At 39.3% G+C, this 19,162-nt stretch overlaps 1 protein-coding gene across 1 annotated transcript in view; it reads right to left on the bottom strand.

Moving 5' to 3' along the window:
* Positions 1-19,162, bottom strand: part of NELL1 (neural EGFL like 1) — a gene marked incomplete at its 5' end in the record, with an annotated part of 282,538 nt that overhangs the window by 63,093 nt on the left and 200,283 nt on the right. The window contains one exon of the mRNA XM_083862654.1: positions 3,282-3,377. Within this exon, the coding sequence (XP_083718780.1) occupies positions 3,282-3,377 (96 nt within the window). The remainder of the gene's footprint in view (positions 1-3,281; positions 3,378-19,162) is intronic.

The following is a 19,162-nucleotide window of genomic DNA, read 5'->3' as shown; positions in this document are numbered from 1 at the left end:
AAAAGAAAGGGATTTGAAGAAAAAATTCAGATCCTAAATATTACAAAAATCCCAGTTAGAAGCATCCAACACATACTTAAATAAACAGCATTATAAAGAATGGATGGAGAAAGGAACTGCTTGACAGGATCTGTGAATATCAGTTTGCAGTTCACCTTCAAAAAGGAAAGATAGCCCCACAACTGTTATGATGATTTCTCATGTCAACCAAAGCGAATGGCAAGAGGTAATTCTTCTTAGCAGCACGTTGAATTATGTATCTGTACATAAGCCTTAAAATGTGTATTTTAATTTCACCTGAGTAAATTACCAGTATAAATCCTACCCTTCTCTAATATCTCTGAATTTTTAATTAACTTAATACCATAATTCCAACCAGGCAGTCAGAAACTGTGAGTAACATATGATTCATAGTCAGAAGTAAACGCACCTGCTTTTCAACAGCATTTCTAATTACTGGCTCATTTTCCCCTTTGCATGGCATTGAAGCCAATTTGGGTCACACTGTTTTTAGCTGGTGACGAGCTCTTTCAGCTCACAAATAATGTATAAGAAGTTGCTGTGTTGTCAGTTTGAAGGACGTTTTCAAATGCACTGTGGCAAATTGAATACATTACCAAAACACATCACTTTACTCCTGATACGCCTCATTTCACCACGAGCTTCCACCAGACAAGGTTTTGCCAAGAACATTCAGGCTTTGATTTGAGGAGTTGCCCCACAATTTCGTTGTCTCAGGTCTGTGCCACAGTGATTGAGGGAGTGGTAGCAAATACTAAATAAAACAAAGAGTTTATTTCTAATGTTGAAGACAACAGGAGAACAAGCAAATGTGGGGTTGGAATATTTAGGTGTCCTTTAAAAACTGCAGCAAACTGCAGTTAGATGATGAGGAAAGCCTTTACTGCAATACCTCCTGTTCCTGAAAGCACTTCCTGAAAGTCTTTTAGGGGTAATCAGTGAAGCAAAAGGAACTCTGCTTCAAAGGTGGTTCATCATCCCTCTACTCTGAGCATTTAGCTTGGCCAGGACATGCACCTTCAGCAGGCTGAAGCTGTCCTCACAGATCTGATGTGCACTCAGCCACTGAAATATGCATATGACATAAGATTTATCTGCTCAAGCTTTCAACCCCCCCAACACCACTAAAACGTGACAAATTCTCACACTCAAAGCCCTGTTCATTCTCAAACCAGCCTGTATGTCAGATTTCTCAAAGTTAGCATCATTACCTTGATTTGTGGCGTGCTGGTAAACTCTATACATCTTCAAAGCAAAAAATAAACTGCCTTCTGGTCCAAGTTGTATAGATTTTATTCACAGAAGCTATCTCCTTCTGACATCTACCTCTAAATTCCTTGATATAACGAGAGTACCATACCTGCCACGCTTCCTTATGTTGGTGTGCTAACTCATATTGCAGATCAAAACAATACAAAAGCCATGAAAAACACAGGAGTCAAAAATGGTTATGTCCTCCATTTATCAATTTTAAACCATCACTTCAACAAGTCGAGAGAATCCGTGCTCTAGAGATGGAAGTCCCTTTACAGCTATAAGAAAAAAGAATGTTCTGGGATCTTTGGGGGAAAGAATCACACAGGCAGAGGAGCTGAAATCTGGCCCGAAGTCCTGGGTAGGAGGTGGCAGGACCATGTTGTCACGGGCACAGAACACATCCCCAGTGCCCTGCATCCCTCTGATGTCTCTGAGCAACAGATGTTTTAGGCAAGGAAATGATACATGGGCAAGCAGCAGGAAGGATCAGCAGCTGGGGAGCCACTCCAGGTGGGAATGCCTTTTGCATCCCTACCCCATGACATTGCCAGCACTTCTTACTGAATGGCAGGAGACTTGGGAGGGGTTTTTTTCTATTTAAAACAAGGCTATAGGCAAAAAAAAATTAAATACTCAGATTTATTCTAGATGGGATGAAAATATGAATGTCCTAGTTCATTCTTAAACAATCACAAACAATGCTGACAACTAGAAACTACGGGCTTTTAGCATACACTGATTTGACTACATCCACAGAGAAGCTCCTTAAAGCAGATTTATTGACAACTGGGCTTAAGTGACTTTAATAAGCACACAAATTACTGCACAATCTCTGGGTTACAAGTGGTTCCACTAACTTGACTGTTACAGTTATTTCTCTGTTTTCATTTTTTTTCTTCCTAAAACAATTCACCAATTACAATCTCATCCATTTTACAGCACACAACTTGCATTAACAATCCACTTCATACACAAAAAATAAATACATGTGTAAACAGTTGTTAACAGACACGCAGTGCAAAAAACCTCCCATCACTGAGTTAGTTAAGTAACGGATAACCTCAATAAATACAAATGAAAATAAAACCTCCAAATCAGCTAAATAAAGGGACATCATAAGAGTCCTGTATGGAGTGTAACATTATTTAACTGCAACAGTTATTTCTCTGCTTTCATGTTTTTCTTCATAAAACAATTCACCAATTACAATCTCATTCATACTACAGCATACAACCTGCATTAACAATCCACTTCATACCCAAAAAATAAATACATGTGTAAACAGTTATTAACAGACATGCAAAACAGAGTGCAAAAAACCTCCCATCACTGAGTTAGTTAAGGAATAAATAAGCTCAATAAATACAAATGAAAATATAACCCCCAAATCTGCTAAATAAAGGACAGAGTAAGAGTCCTGTATGGAATTTGATGAGATCCCTTTCTTCTCATTTAAGGTAAACAAGGAACCAGCTCTTTGTGAAATGAACTGAAAGGTGGAACAGTGAGGCTGTCAGAAGCAGATTTTGAACAAGAAAAATCAGGGAACAGGCAGAATCTAATCATGACTAGTGAGATATCTTTGAATAGGCTGTGATTCCATAAAACTGTGACTTAGAAACAAATCAAATATTAATAATTCAATAGCTTGAAGTGAAAAGCAATCGTCTAAATTCTGGTCTAATGTGCACAACAAATTTAGTAAAAGCAGAAGGAAACCTTGAGCTTGCACCACAGGAAACTGGTGAAGCAAATATTTTTCATTTGATGTCCCTTCTAATTAACTAGAAGTGCATGCTGGAAGCAAAGGCAGATACATCCCTGACAAAATTCAGCATGGAAAGTTTCAGACAAGACAAACTGTTTCAGCGCAAAAAAGGCAGAAATGGGACAGTCATGTCTTCACTGGAAAGAAAAACATCAAGCAGAATGAAAGAATGGAAAGGAATTACTTCTTCCACATATCATGACCAAAGAAGGTGTTTTTCAAGTAAAGCTTTTACCTTTCTCACAATGACTTCCAGTGAATCCAGAAGGGCAGAGACATTTGTTAGGAGCTACACAAGTTCCACCATATCTGCACCCTTCTTCACAGAATGCTGCAAGATAAAAGGAATATATGGGTAATGTTTAATTTTTTAAAATGTATATTTCTAGGATAATAAGAAGAGCATCTAAATTCTAAGCAACGAACAGAATTTAGCAGATTAAAATTCAGTCCACCTGCAAACACAAAGAGAAAAACTTCACTAAAATGACAAGAGGGAAACAAAATATCTCAGATTACACCGTAGGCAAACCAGCTCACCAATAAAAAGATTAGTAACCATCTGGAAGAAGAGGAGAAAATACATCATATGGTTTTAATGGGGCTGATCATCTTTCCATTATATTGAATATGCATGTGACAATTAAAATGCTCTGCTAATCCACAGCAAACAGGCAGGTTGGGTGGTGTCAAAAGACTCTGTTCCCCACCTCTACCAAATACTTCACTGGAATGTCTGCAAACACATAATATTTGGCTTTTTAAACTTTTCTTGTAAAGGATGAAGTATGTTTTGTGGAATTAAGAAATTAAATAGAGTGAGGATGAGGAGAGGAATCAGGACACTTCTCTGCTCTGGTAACCCTCGCAGAGCTCAGAGCAGACCCTACCCCTGACACACTCCCTCCCCCTCCACATTTATTGAACTTCACAAGTGACTGAGTGGGTTTGACTGCACTTATGAGAGAAGTTACAATTAATATTTAAACAGCAGCTCTCTGCATCTAAGCTAATAACAGATTTGCAAAGTGTTTCCTGCAAGCTAAAATCACAGATGGAGTGTTGGCAGAGATGTTACAAATGCTATGAAAAAGGCTTTGAGTGCTAGATAACAGAAGAAATGTTTAAGATTTATTTTCCACCACACTAAAAAGAAAAAACAAAGTGAATAGAGTTCTAGGCATTAAAAAGAACCTCTTGCAATTGTTAACCACTTAGAGGCAAAAAAAGCACATCATTGTATCTCGTGACTGAAGTGATAGACACGTCTGCCTCACTGTAAATATATAATTCATAGCATGCCAAACTGTTTTATGGAGGAGAAGAATGCTAAAGTGTTTTAGACAAGACCACAGCAGAATATTATAATTATCCTTGCCCCTGGAGCAAGGCAGTGGTGTGGACACAGCACAGTCACACTTCCTCCCCATCAATGCACACGCTCCATATGGGAATCTTCTAAAATAGATCTAGTTTGAAATCAGCCCATTTCTGAATGAGAAGAAGAGAAATATGATTTAGGAGTAGTTTTGGGGGAGTTTTTGCATATATATATTTGTAAGAAAATATAACTGTGCAAAAAGCTGAACGTACTGGTAAGAAATATAACTCAAAGTACACAAAAACCATGATGAGACTCAAAAAATTCCTTCCAGAGCTCTGCAAAGAATGTTTACTCACCTCCAGTCTCAGCATTATCAGAGAAGGTGCAAGTTAAATCCTACATCTACATGCTTTCTGGATTGAAATTGTGAGTAAACAGAGATTTTTGTGAAGTAGTAATACATTTCAGCACGACATCAAAAGAAGCAGAAGTTGTGGCACAGCAGATATAAAGGGAAAGTAATTAAAATATATATATATTGGTAAAAAAGTGAATAGTTCATTCTTGACATATCCCATATTAAACTGGGACAGAATCACATGGAGCTCTTGAAAAGAATTCATGAAGGGGAAGAAAAGATGATGTTTATTGTCTCTAACAATCATGCATGTCTACTGAAAGTCATTACTGGGGATAGGGATAGATTAGATAGGGATAGGTAGGTGAGGAGGCTTCAGTTAGAGCTCTCCTGCACTTTCTGTGTCCCCAGAATGGGCACTGAAATATTTGCTGAAATATCACTGAAAGTGAAATATCTGCTGCTCACAATAAATCCTGTTAGGGGGTCAGCAGAGTGAGGGGGAGTTCTCTTCCATGCTCTTAAATAGATTTCTAGCAGGGAAAGATGCTGTGACAGGGCAGGTGATGTGAAAGGGTTGTTGGGATAGTCACAAGGTGCAGAGTGGCACCATGAAAGTTCAGACGGTTTTTCTTTATTATGGCCCCATGCTGTCTTTTATACAGTTTTTACAAACCTCAAGGCTAACTTCTAATTGGTTAATAGCTTTTTTGTAATTATTTTGTTGGTTAGTAAAAGGTATTTTACTCGTCCATCAAATCCATCTAGTCTCAGATTGTTTACGTGTTTTCTTTACTGATTCTCATGGGAGAGATCCCTTGTTATTACAGGTAAACATATTTTTCATCCTCAGAGTAGATCGTTGTGTTGAAGGAACTTCTCATTCTCAAAACAGCTTCATATGGGACCTTACAGATTGCTTTTAGCTGCCCTTAGAAGAAGTGACAGGCTGGCTTTTTACCTTATTCCTACATAAAAAAGGCTCCCCTTAGAACTGATGTGTTACTCAGACTGACATCCACAGGCACAGCCAGATGTGCCATTCACATCTGGGACAAAGGCTGGGATGCCTGTCATGGGCCAAAACTCCATCTTTCTATCCCTTCCTACAACTACACCTCCTATATCCATATTCAAACGTGCTCGCACCTACTTGTCAAGTAATTCAAAATGTTACTATCCTTTGTATCTCCCATCTTAGAACTTGCCCAGGCACCAGCTTGTTGTGCAGATGTTGGAGGATGAAGCTGAGCAACGGCTGCAGGAGGAAAGGATACAGCTCTCCTCTTCAATTTTTGTAGATGCTGGAAGTTGCTCTGCCACACAGACTGACTGTGCTTGTCTTTGTCACTCAGGCTTTGGTGGATTTATGGGATGTGGTTTATTCTTACATTCTCATGCAAGAGGAGAAAACCCCAAGGAGGAGTGCCAGCACCATCCTGCTGTTTCCCAGATGGTTCTTGTACAAACCTTCTCATTCCTGCATTTCTGAGCCTTGCAGGGAAGAGAACACCAAGCCCACGGATCTCAGAATACAGTTTAAAAATCAGACTAAAGGCTGCTGTCCTTAACTGCTAAAAAAGAGCTCACTGTACTATATGCAGCACTGAGAGCAGCACTCTGAATAATAAAAATCCTCAATACCTCTAATAATAGGTTTCAGTATGTTTCAATTCACAGTTTCAGTTGCTAGCAATTTTACCAAACTTGATTTATTTAAACTCTTTTTTTCTAAAAGTCCTGCCCTCTGGCTGCAGCCTTTTCAGATATTTTCTTGAAATTAATTTATTTCTAATAATGAGGTTTTTTTCCTTTACAGCATTAGCAGAAGAAATTAAATAAAATCCTTACATCCCTTCTGCCTTACGGATGAGAGGACCCAACAAAGAGCAGCTGAACAGGAATTCAGCTGGAGTACCCACGCCCTCCTGAAGCTGCTTGCTTTGGGGCTTTGTGACATTTCATATGGACTCTGGGATAGAGATTTCCACTGTGGTTTGGACCCCTCAAATCAGAAGTGGATTTGAGGGTGATGGAATTACCACAGAGCCAGCAGTTATAAATGTTGATTGCAGACTCCCTCCTACACAAAGTTAACACATGAAAGGCGAATCATGGCTGGATCAAATATTGCTAATTTATTCCCATAGATCCTGTCTCTGAAGTGATTTGCAGGCTGGCAACTTTGCTAAAAAGGAGAGGGGTTACTGAATTTACCATAGAGGTTTTGTCAGGAAAATTAAGTGAAGATGCCATTAGCGGTAAAGTCTATACAAGTAAACATCTATTGTTTAGAGGCTTATTCAGTATTCTGTATGTAAAAGAAACAATCTACTGATTTCAGGATGCTCCTGCCAAAGTCAACAGATCTCTCTAATGCCAAAAGATTTCTTCCTCCAAAATAAAAGCCTTTATTATATAAAGACCTTTCCTAAATAGACATAATTTCTCTGCAGAGGAGGAATTTTATTTCGGACGCACATCCTCTTTGATGATGCATCTGTAGAGAACAGAAAGAGCCAAAAATAAAGGTCTGCTGATAGGTCATTTCTGGGATGATGTTGGAGGGGCGGGTGAGTCTCACTGCAGAGCTCCACAAAGAGCAGCACGAAAGCATCCTAAAAGCTCCTGGACATGCAAAAAGCTGCATTATTCTGGTTTTTGGAGAGCAGCACAGCACACTGCTCACTGGGCTACCACAGGAAAGCAAAGATACTGGAGCATGGAACCCTCAAGTAGAGCAAATGCCTCTGACTTTCAAATGTAATCCAGTAAGTATTATGAAACATTCACACTTGAATATATAAAATTGTTTCAGCAAAAGAAAATAAATAAAACCAAATTATTACCCTCCAAATTTAAAGGCATGTTACTTGACTCTGAAGAGACACAAAGGTCACCCTCCTGAATAAATCATATATATTCTTTTTTGATATACTAAATGCCTGTGAAGTGAAAAAAATGGACATTGAGGAAGGAGCCAGGCATGGACTGCCTGGGTAAACAAAAATATGCAGCATTGGAAGAGAGATGGGCTAGTGTAATTATAGAAAGAATTTAACAATCAATTGATGGAAGGACCACAATTTCATTAGCTGATTGGATTTACTCAGACAAGTACACACAGGGGTGCAGTTGGTAACAATCCAGCTGTGCAAGCCAAATTCCAGAATAACCAGATGACACCAGTTGCTCAGGTGGGTTTAGAGGACAGATGAGAGAGTGAGGAGAAAGCAGAAAACTGAAATAAGGGAGCAGCAGAGGCTCTGCTCTTTTTCTCTGTGCTCAAGTGTGACACTATCATCTATAAAAGTACAAAACTCTTTTTGGTCCAGTGAACTACATCCACTGGACACAGGGTGGGACTTATTTCACACACACTGTCTGTCAAATGCCACTGGAGCCCTTTCACAGCTGGCTGGAGTCAGAGAAGGACAAATCCGGCAGGAATGAACTTTGGGAAAAGAACGGTCCTGGAAAATTTTCTTCCAACATATGCTGAAGCAAGAAGGAGAGTGTTGGAGCCCTGGGCACTGAGAATTTCAGGCTTTCTGTGCTCACAGGCACTGACCCCCAAGCAAACACTGCATTTCACCTGTGGCCTTAGGAAAGGCTTCCAGAATTGAGTGACAGCACTGGGATTGTGGGTGTGGAGTTTGAATAGAAGTGTGTGATATCACAGGGTGCAAAACTCAGAGTTTAAGGGTTTAGAATATAGTAATATACATATAAAGCAAGATGGAGCTTTTAGGGCAGAGGCCAGTCCTTCTTTTTCACCTTCTCCTTCATGGTCTGGGTGGTGTTTTGTAATTGGATAGAAATGTCCCCATTGAGGGCCATGGGTGGTTGGTTATTGGGTTAAAAGTAAAAATAATTGAGGTGTCAATTCATAATTGGACAGTTTGTTCTTAAAAGACCTTGGCAAGAGATAGACACAGAGCCATTTTCTACCTTGTTAGCTAGAACTCACAGCTTGTGATACTGTAATGTAGATAAGAATTAATAAACACTGAGTCTGAACACGAACCACATCGCACAAGCATTTAATCCTGGCTCTGACAGAAGAAACGAAGATAAAAACCCCACAGGGGAATGTGGGTCAGAGTGGCAGTCAGGATGCAAACACATCTGAGAGTGGAAGACAAACCCTCAGCTGGGCAGCTCTCACAATTTATGCTTTATGGATTTTATGTGTGGTATGTAGGAGGGTCATTCAGTTTGGGAAGAGCCTATGAATTTCAGGTTTTCAATCAGCTGATTGTAAAGCTATTACTCCTGAATTATTTTCTAGAAATTTCACATACAGAAGATACTTTGCAAATGTAATTAGCATAACTGCTGCCTAGTGTAGTCAAAATCCCAAATCCTGGCAGTGCAAAATGTGTAAGTGTATGAGAGCTAAATCTGAATGAAGATCAATGAACCCAGAATTTAAGTTAGGAGATGAGAGTTTTTCAAAGTACTCAGAAAAGCATGAAGGAATTCCTTCAAATTTGGCAAGCAACACAGAGTGAAAGACAGAAGAAAAGGCAAAACAGCATAGTCCGTAGCAGGATGATGAAGAAAAACAAATACATCAGGAAGAAATTATGTCAAAAACAATAGGCACACACACACTCTGTGTTTGTGTGTCTATGTATACATTTACATCCTACATAATGTATATCAAAGTGGCAAAGCCACTGAAATAAATAAGAATCTATTACTGAAATACAAAAAATACCACTGAAAATACTAGAAACTCTAGTATTTTAGAGTTTGTCAGTCGGCTGTTTCAGCTGATGTAGCAGTGAATCCTTCCAAGTTCCCAGCACTCTGCCACACAGCGCTTGCAAAATGAAGATTTAGGTGAATTTGGAAGGCTGAGCATATCTCTGAGAAGGCTCTGAACTCTGAGCCCCTTGGTTGCTGTTATATGATGCTAAATTCTCTTGTTGCTGGGTGTTTTGCTTGACTGATATGTAATCAAGACATGGCCATTTGTAGGCAAGCAGCAGGCCATTCATCTGGGTGCTTTCACTGGGGGCTCAAGTGCTCTTTGGCTGGAAATGCTGAATTATTTTGAAAAATGAAACCTAAATTCCTGAAAATGAGTACAATGAATCACAGTGATAAATACTAATAATTTCCTTTGTACTACCCCATTAATGGAGCTTACTTTTGAATGTATAAGTTACCCACCCTGATTAATACATTTTCACCTAAAATCTTCTCTAATGAACAAACAAGCTGTATTTAATTAAATTAATTCAGAAAGCATTTTGAATAGACAGAATCTATCCCTTCTGCTCTCTTGGTAAAATGACATCTACAAAATCCTTATTGATGTCAACCTTATTTTATGGCTCTGAAGACAGATACGTGACAATTTTGAAAAATATATTTGAAAAAGATCAATAGAAGCAGTAAGGGACAAAAGCAATATAATAAAAAATCGTCCTGTGATATATTATCTTTTGAAAGCATCTCTCACATCCCCAGATAACTCTGTGCTAAATGAATATTCCTGTTGCCATTTTACTGCTCTGCTTCCTCAAGGCTAGACTCTTCAATATTTTCAGTGCACCATTTTAAGCCAACTGCAGCTGTCTCTCTAGTAACCTAATAATAAGCATGACAAAATAGGGCAGAATGCTTCTTCCACACACCAACCCAACATCATCTTTCAAAATTCAAGCCAACAGTTTAAGCTGCAAAACTGAACTGAAATTTACTTGGAGAGACAACGTGACACATGGGACCACTGCAGTTTTTCTTTGCATCCCAGAAATGAGCTTGTTATAACCCTATTTGTCTTAACAAATGGGTATAGGAGCATTTATATTTACAAACGTAACAGCTTCTTTAGAAATCAGTAAAGCTGAATCAATCCTAAGCTCAGGATAAAGAAGAAACATGTTCCAGAAGCACAACAGAAGCATTTTCTCTTGCCTGATCCATTACCACAACTTTGTAAACACCTCACTTTAAATCTCATTGAACTCAGTGAAAAAGCCCTGAATTCAGTAACAGCACGTGCAATCCAAGGTCTGCTTGGCCACAGGAGGGTATATGGAATATTCAGACAACATAGAAAATAATTTTCCAGCAACATACACATTGCAGATCTCTCATCCCAAGGAGTGTTCCAATCCATACAAGCACACCCTGTAGACACACTCAGCAGAGGAACAGCTGGATTATCCCTAATGTAACAGGAATACACTTTTAATTCACCTTTCTTGCCTTGCCCCGTAGCACTGACAGGCATCCTCACCAATAAAACACAAGCCTGGTTACCAAGGAGAAACATTCTGTCTCAGTGTGAGAGATTTACTGCATATTGCTAAATAAAAATCTATCCAAGCACCCTCAAATAACTGTATGTTATGAAAAACACCGGGATGCTCAATAAGCTGTAACAAAAATGCCTACAATGTTAATAAAACATTGAATTGAGGTAATTCTCTATATGAGAAACGCTATCTTTTGAAATGGTGGAGAAACTTTAGGAAAGCATTTGCAGTCACGGCTGGAAGTGAGGACGTTTAACTGTGTGCAATCATAGCCTCTAAAGTTTCAAATTCAGCAATGTTGTTTTTTAAGGTTGCTTGTACCTTATTGTGAACATAATTGAATCTGAAAAAAAAAAATCCCTTGTTTTGATAGCTGCATGAAATATGCAATAGCAAACCAAGGAATTATTGATAGCATTTAACTACCTGGAGGTGACATTACTGGGAGGAATTAGATGAAAATGGGAAATAAAAGGTCAATGGGACTTTCAGGTCTGGATCAGGCATGTGTAAAGGTAAGTAAATTACAAATAATTTATAAAGACATTATGAGCTATTTCTTTTTAAACAAGCACACTAAAATTCAAGTGTTCTCTCTCATTGTCTCAGTATTATGCTGCAAGGAACAGCTACAGTGTTCTGAATGTCTCTGAAAACATTTTCTAATGGGCTTTTTCATCACCTTTCAAATCTCATCATTCTGCCAAGACACTCCACTCAAAAAAACCCCAAAAAACAGTTTTCCTTTCTCAAAACTGGATCACATTCTATTGACCAACACCAGAAGGACAGGAATTGTCAGTTCCAGAGATCAGAGTCCTACGCTCACACAACAGGAAGGACTTCAGTAGGTGAAAATCTCAGAGCTCCTCTACAATCCCCTCCAGCCTTCACTCCTTATCAGGAGAGATGCTGTGCTAGATACAGACATTTCCTCATTAAGGAACAGAATTAACAGTTAATCTCAATTCACAGAATCTGCCTTACCTTGCAGTCTCTAACAGATAGAGGTCTGGATTCACTAAAGATTCTGCCAAGAAGGCAATCAGGAGATGAAAAGCCCTGGATCCCATAAGCAATGCCCCAGGGCATTCCATCTCAGTTCAGATCAAGTTTATGTAAGGGAAAGAAATAATAAAGAAAATGGTGAGGAGAGGTTGGAGAGGTGGAGGAAGAGAGATTCAAACCCAGTGCTAAAACATACCACACTAAATAAAGAATTCTCTCATGTAGGTCTGGATAACTTTTACACTCCTACACCTCTTCTGACTTTTGCAGTTGATGGATCAAAAAGAAAATGCAAATAACTATTAGCTGGAGACAATCTCAATTCTTATCTGCACTTTAAATGATAAACCTTTTCTGTAGCTAAAATATTACCACAATAGCAGACTCTTCTCAAAAAAATAAAAAAGTATATTTTTAGCAATTGTGTTAGTTTTCCCAGTGGCAAAAGACATGTTCATCTCAATACCAGGATTTACCTGAGATAATCTTGCCAAATAAGTTTTATCCATTAGAAAAGAGACCAAACTTCAATATTTTGCCTTCTCAAAGAGACACCAGATTTTTCAATAGGGGAAAAAAGTGATATTGTTCTCACCGTTCTAGAGGAATTTCAATCTAAAGGCAGAGACTGCTTTTGCTCAAGCTGGTGTGACAGCAGGTGTTACACACATCACCATCAGCTTTATAATCATCATAATATGTTGCTTTTAAATAAATCCTTTCATCTCGAGCTTTTATACATTATGAACAATTAAGCCTTACAACCCCCCAGTGAGGAAGATGCATTAAGAGCCTGAACCTGTCAGGCACTTCTATGGAAAAGAGTTAACTACAGAAATATAATTTAATAAAGAACGCATTTAACAAGTAAGAGCAGAAAAGCAAATATAATCTTTGTGTGCATAATCTTTGAATGAGCCAAGAGCATTTCAGAAACCCAAGGGGCCACCCTCTCTGCTAGTGTCAATTAGTAATCTATACCAATTTACACAGTGCCTAAGAATTTACCCTCCAAACTGCTGGAGCTACAAGACTCTAAGGAGCACATCACTGTCACAACGTGTAAGACTGCACTGCTGGCTTGTGTCTCTGCATGCACATGTCACCATGCAAATATTTCAGCTGATCTCTAGAAAACATGCTCAAGGTTGACTTGATTTTGCCACTTATTCCCCGTCTCTGTTTGTATTTTCTGTAGAGAATCAGGTAGTAATATGTTGGGGAATGGCAAACCAAAAGGAAAATGATATACAGATCCTTGGTTGCTTTCTACAGAGCAGTGACACCTTGGTCACCAATCTGACTTCAATTATTCTGCATCAGTGCACTCTCTGTTCTGCTGTACAGGCTCCAGCACAGTGTCCTGTACTTCAAAAAACTGAAATGATGAGAAATCCCTACAACCAGCTCCAGTGTGCCTTTAGATTGGATATATTGGGAAAAAATTCTTCATTAAAGGAATTGTCAAATACTGCAACAGGCTGCCCAGGGCAGTGCTGCACTCCCCATCCCTGGAGTCATTTAAAGGACATGTGGATGTGGCTCTTGGGGACATGGTTTAGTGATGGGATGGTCAGTGCTGGGTTAACAGTTGGATCTTGCAAGTCTTTTCCAACCTTAACAATTTCATGATTCTATCAGAGGGGCTGGAATTTACCAAGAAGCACAGTACTCAAAGCTTGGTGTGTCTGGCCAAAGTTTTCTTTCCCAGCACATGCAGAACACTCCAGACAGTGCTTGTCTGCCTCCCAAACTGGTAACAGCACCTCAGGAGCACCAGGGGACAGATGCTGCCTGGATTTTTTTAGCACTTTGGATTCATTTAGGATGATATAGTCCAACATAAATTTGAAATACCTTTCTTCTGCATTAGTCTGTTGATGGTACAGAGTTTAGTGTAGGGAAAATAAAGCACCATAAAAGACAGCTGTAATTATCCCATAAAGTACAGCGTGCCTTCCTAATGGAATATGATTTCAAAACAGATTCCCAGCTCCACCTTCTTAGGGTACCTCGTTACAACGTTTAGTTTGCACAAACAGACTATAGGAACACTTCCTGTATTTCTTGGCAGCACAACATTTAATTTTATGGTGCATAAAATGCATTTCTCTTAACAGATGTATCGGCTCCCTGATATCATGACTAAACTGCTTCATATCCATAAATGCTGTGTGGGGAGCTAGCAAAGCTCTGGCATTTATCTTTGTTGTAGTGGCACACACAACCAACATCCTGCTTCCCTGAGTAACAACAAACAGAATTTTGACTGCTCTTAAGAGATTTGATCATCACATGCATGCCATATATATTCTAACACATATTATTGTGATTATGCACACAAAGTGTCCCAGCTGTGCATTCTAAAGTGCAGAAGAACTACAGAACATTTGTAGATAAGAAATTACTAAAATAAAGAAATATTCTTTTTAAAAAGTGCGATATCAATACATTTTCCACAAACACAAAATTCGCCCTTTAGCTTGCCCGAGGTGAGTCCCCTTCCCCAAAAAAAGGTTAAATGTGCCATTTAATTGTCTCCTGCCAAAGAAAAAATTATATTTTGCTCTGCACTGAAAAATTTTAGGATGGAGAAACATGGATGGAGAAATAGCAATGTCCCCTAATTAATTCAGGAAAAATCACATGCATATGTTTCACAAGTGAGAAAAATGGCTATGAGGACCCACCAGAGCCACACAACCATCATACCACTGGCCCAGATTCTGCAGACATCCTACAAACAATAAGGCCCAAGAAGCGATCTGGAAGGAGACAAAGGGACAGTTACATGACCTGATTTGTGGAAATTCTTCCCTGTATAGGCTGTGATATGAAATAAGGTAAGATTCGTTTGAGTTTTAGCTGTTGCCAGCTGCCTGCTGTGAGTGGCTTTGGCAAAGGAGAGTGAGGTATTTCTGAATATCTGCACATGGATGTTTCTGTTCTCAATATCCTCCTACTGAGACCTTCTGCAACGTGGTGACAGCAGCTCTAGCACATGATGAGTCCCTGACTTTATAAAACATGAATAATTTTAACCCCCCCAGTCCTGCCCTCTCATGCAGATTATTTACTGGATCTGTGATTGGTTTTACTAAATCTTCTAAAAACAGTTTCCAAAAATGTATTACTTGAATCTGTAAGTACCCTCTCTTAAAAGAACAAGCAGATGAGCTCCACAAAGTGTGTGTTCTCTGAAATAAGTCACCAATCATAGGAGAATAGTTGGTTAATTCTTCTGTGAGAATTAACTTTACTGAAGTACTCGGGTTCAAGCATGAACAAACAGCTACAGAGGAAGTACCTGAAGACAAAATTAAAATTATTAGAGTGAAGTGTTGCAAAGGTATCTCAAATATTCCAGCAGCATGAGCAATCAGGATCTGGACTAGAAAGGAAAACTGCTTCAGGTCATATTTTATCTATCAAGTACAAACTATGGTAAATTAGAATGCACTTTGCAATGCAATGGCACATTGTTTTGATACTCCTGTTCTTATGAAAATGTCACTCAGCAGGGATAAGAAATAAAGCAATGCCATGTCATGACTCAGTAAAATAATCAGAAATATAAAACACTGTAGTATGTTCTCTCATGAAGTACCTGGTCTTCATGTGCCTGACTGGAAATCAGTGTATGCTCAGCATGATTCTACATGACTGTTTAACACCAAAGCACACTACTCAAGCCAAGAATGAGATATATACATGTGCAGTGTGGAGATACAGACATCAGATTTTGCTTATTTTGAAAACATTAGTGTTTATTTCAAAGATATTCATCTGACCTGTTGGAAAGCAGCTCTGTTGAGAAGGACCTGAGCATCCCAATGGACATTAAACTGCCCAAGAGCCAGCAGTGCCCTGTGGCCAAAGGGATCCTGGGCTGCTTTAGGGACAGCACTGCCAGCAGGTCCAGGCTGGGGATCCTGCCCCTCTGCTCAGCCCTGGTGAGGCACATCTGGAGTGCTGAGAGCTGCTCTGGGCTCCTCAGCACAGCAGAGACCCAGAGCTCCTGCAGGGGACAGTGACAAAGATGTGAAGGGATGGAGCACCTCCCTTAGGAGGAAAGGCTGAGGGAGACAGGGCTGCTCAGCTTGGAGAGGGGACACTGAGGGGACCCTGTCAGTGCCTGTGATGAGCAGCTCTCTTGAGGGGATGTCCCTTCAGGGGACATTGAGGGGACCCTGTCAGTGTCAGCAGGGAGGGATCAGGGATGGACCAGGCTCCACCTGCCCAGGGGTGCCAGGCAATGGGATGAGAGGCAACGGGAATGTACGGGAAGTCCCACCTGAACTTGAGGAAGAATTTTTCTTTATGATGTGGACTGTTGGAATGTGCACGTTGAGTTTTCTAAAATTCTGTATGGTTTTTGTTATCAGTTCTGTAATGGTTCATGCCTACCACCCCCCTTTCCCAAACCCTTGTAGTTTCCCCCCCTTACCACACCCTTAGGTTTGAATCACTTCTGTGATTCTGTTTCCAATCAAACATGTCTGCAGTTGAAAATATGCCTAATAATACCAGGTAGAAAATAAAAGCAAAGCACCACAAGTACTTAAGTAATGTATTGTTTCATTAATACAAATTCCAGCAGACTAAAGGTACTTTTCAAATATCTTCTCCATTCCAGTGGGAAAAAAAATTCGCTCTTGATATCTTAAACTTCAAGCGTTCTCTCTTGAAGTGGCTACATACAGAAGTGATTTCTGTTTAAAGACACTTTTTGAGTTAAGTAAGATTTGACTTCAAAAGAAAGTATATGGTTTCGCTGAGCAGCACTCAAGTGGTCATTTCTAATGTACACTGACAAAACAAGTCAAATTGTGGGGAAAAGATGCTCTCTGAAAAGCTCTGTGTAACTTTATGCACACTACTATAATCTTGTTGCTGGTGTTTTTTTTTTTTTTTGTTTTTGGTTTTTTTTTTTTTGTTTGTTTGTTTTTGGTTGTTTTTTGTTTTTTTTTTTCCAAAAAATCTCCCAGTAAAATTACCAGGTGTGTTCTACAGTATGAATAATGGTGCACAGCAAAAGGAAAATAAATCTCTTACAGTGTACATAATGTGTCATTAATAGCACACAAAACTACTGCTGCTGTATCACAGCAGAATAATGATGCCCCGTTACTGTACAAACAGAAAACTTCAAATAAAAATATATACTGGGCAGAAAGCAAGCTTCTAGTTGAAATTACTATCACTCTTGTGCACTGCAGCTGACATGTCAACATAGCAGGAGCTGACATCTTATTATCAGACCAGAAATCTGATAACTGTACAGCCACCACATGGGCTTGAAGAAAGTCATGGGCGGCAACACCAAACCTGCTCAGAAAGAAATCTGCAGCACAGGAGTGCACAGCCTGACAGGCCTGCATTTCTGAAAGGTAATCCAGAGTCTAAAGTCATCTATTTAACCACAAAATAGTCAGTGTCAGCAACAGGGCAAGATTCCTCAGTCTGGCCTGCCTGCAGTGTACTGCCACAGACTGTTACATCCATCTAAAATAAACCTTTTGAATTGTGGTCTGTGTGGCACATCAGCCAGCACAGTCACACTCAAGCTCCAGGGGGGCTGGCAGAACACCAAAAGCTATAGGGCAAGATAAAGACAGTGTCAGATACAAGTAACACTGGGATTTTGCTACTTCCAGGAAAAAACTCTGCTTTTTCAGGGTCCACAACCCCATTTACTCAATTGACCAGTATCAGGGTATTTAAATACACATTTAAGGCATTAAGAGGCTGAATGAAGATACTTAAGGAGGAATTGATTTTTGTTGTTTCCAAAAGACAAGTAAAGGAACAAGATAATTCTATATTGGTTAGATACTCAAGGGAATTCAGCCTAGGTCATTCACCTATTGTATTTTGTTATTATTGAATAAATCAACAAATCCAGCACCACAATCTACATTAGACTTAGATCTACCTCTGTTGTGCCACTGAGGAGGTATCTCAGTGAAATGGGAATTTTTCTCAGAGCTGTGTAGGAAGTTCTGTGAACCAAATGAGATTACAAGATTTGCCATGTGCAAACTTGTGAGAAATCAGAGTCAAACTAAAAATGTTTTGACAGACCAGGAGCAAGACAAATAAACAAGGCATCCTCTGGGAACAGTAAAGAGTCAAAACATTGAGGGAAAATGATACGGTTCACTCATGAAAAAGCAAAACATCACAGGGAAATAACAAAATGTAACAGCCCCCCAAACACCTTTAACACAAAGATAAATAGAGGTAGTTTCTCCAAGCTGAAACATCTTAATCTATTCTCCAGCATATAAAATTCCCATACTGAACCTTGGTGCTTCAGTGACATGTACATGCCAAATAAGCCTGTAGCAAGCATTGCTTTACATTAATAATTACATTAATAACATTGGCAGTTTGGTGCCACCAATACTTTTGAGCAGAGGGCAGGAACAGTTGATAATGTGACCTAAAAAATATTAAATACACTCAGTTGTATTAGAAGAGTGTTGCAATAAAGTTCATGCTTTATATTTGCTTATTATAGCAAACACTTCCCTTAAAAAAACCCCAAACAACAACCCAACTCCGCCACCACAAATAACAACAAAAACCATGCCATACACCAGGGCACAGAGATCCAATGGAGCATAAATCTAACATATGAGCACCTTGATTATGTGCTGAATAAAAGATCATGCAGGTCAGGTTCAGAGAGGGAGCCTTCTCTACTGTCCTGACCCCTGAGGTGTTTTAGTCTCCAAGAATATAATGTAAAGATGCTTAGTGGTGTAAGGAAAGCTGAATGTGATCTCAGCTGGTTTCTAACAGCATTGCCATCACATCAGGAAGTCTCTCTAAACCCTTGCAGAATTGAAGAGGGTGTTTTTTGGTGAGTTGTTTTTTTGTTGGTTTTTTGAGGGGCGCTGTTTGTTTGTTTGTTTTGCTCCATAGAGGCTCTATGTCTATTACTATTAACTTGTGGGTAACAATCTTGATGAGAATATCTATTTTAAAGGGGAAGAAATCCTGAAGTCAAGATATCAGTAGAAGAAACGGTTTTGAGAAGTCTCCAAGTTGAGAAAATAAGTCCACAGGACAGCTCCCCAACACAGGATTTTTGCTTCCACTTGGCCTGCCTCTGAGATTTGCCATTTGGAATAATCAGGGTCTTT

Source organism: Zosterops lateralis (assembly GCF_965231275.1).
Source record: "Zosterops lateralis genome assembly, chromosome: 6".
Taxonomy (NCBI): domain Eukaryota; kingdom Metazoa; phylum Chordata; class Aves; order Passeriformes; family Zosteropidae; genus Zosterops; species Zosterops lateralis.
The sequence above is the reverse complement of the archived record's forward strand: the minus strand, read 5'-3'. Positions and strand labels throughout refer to the sequence as shown.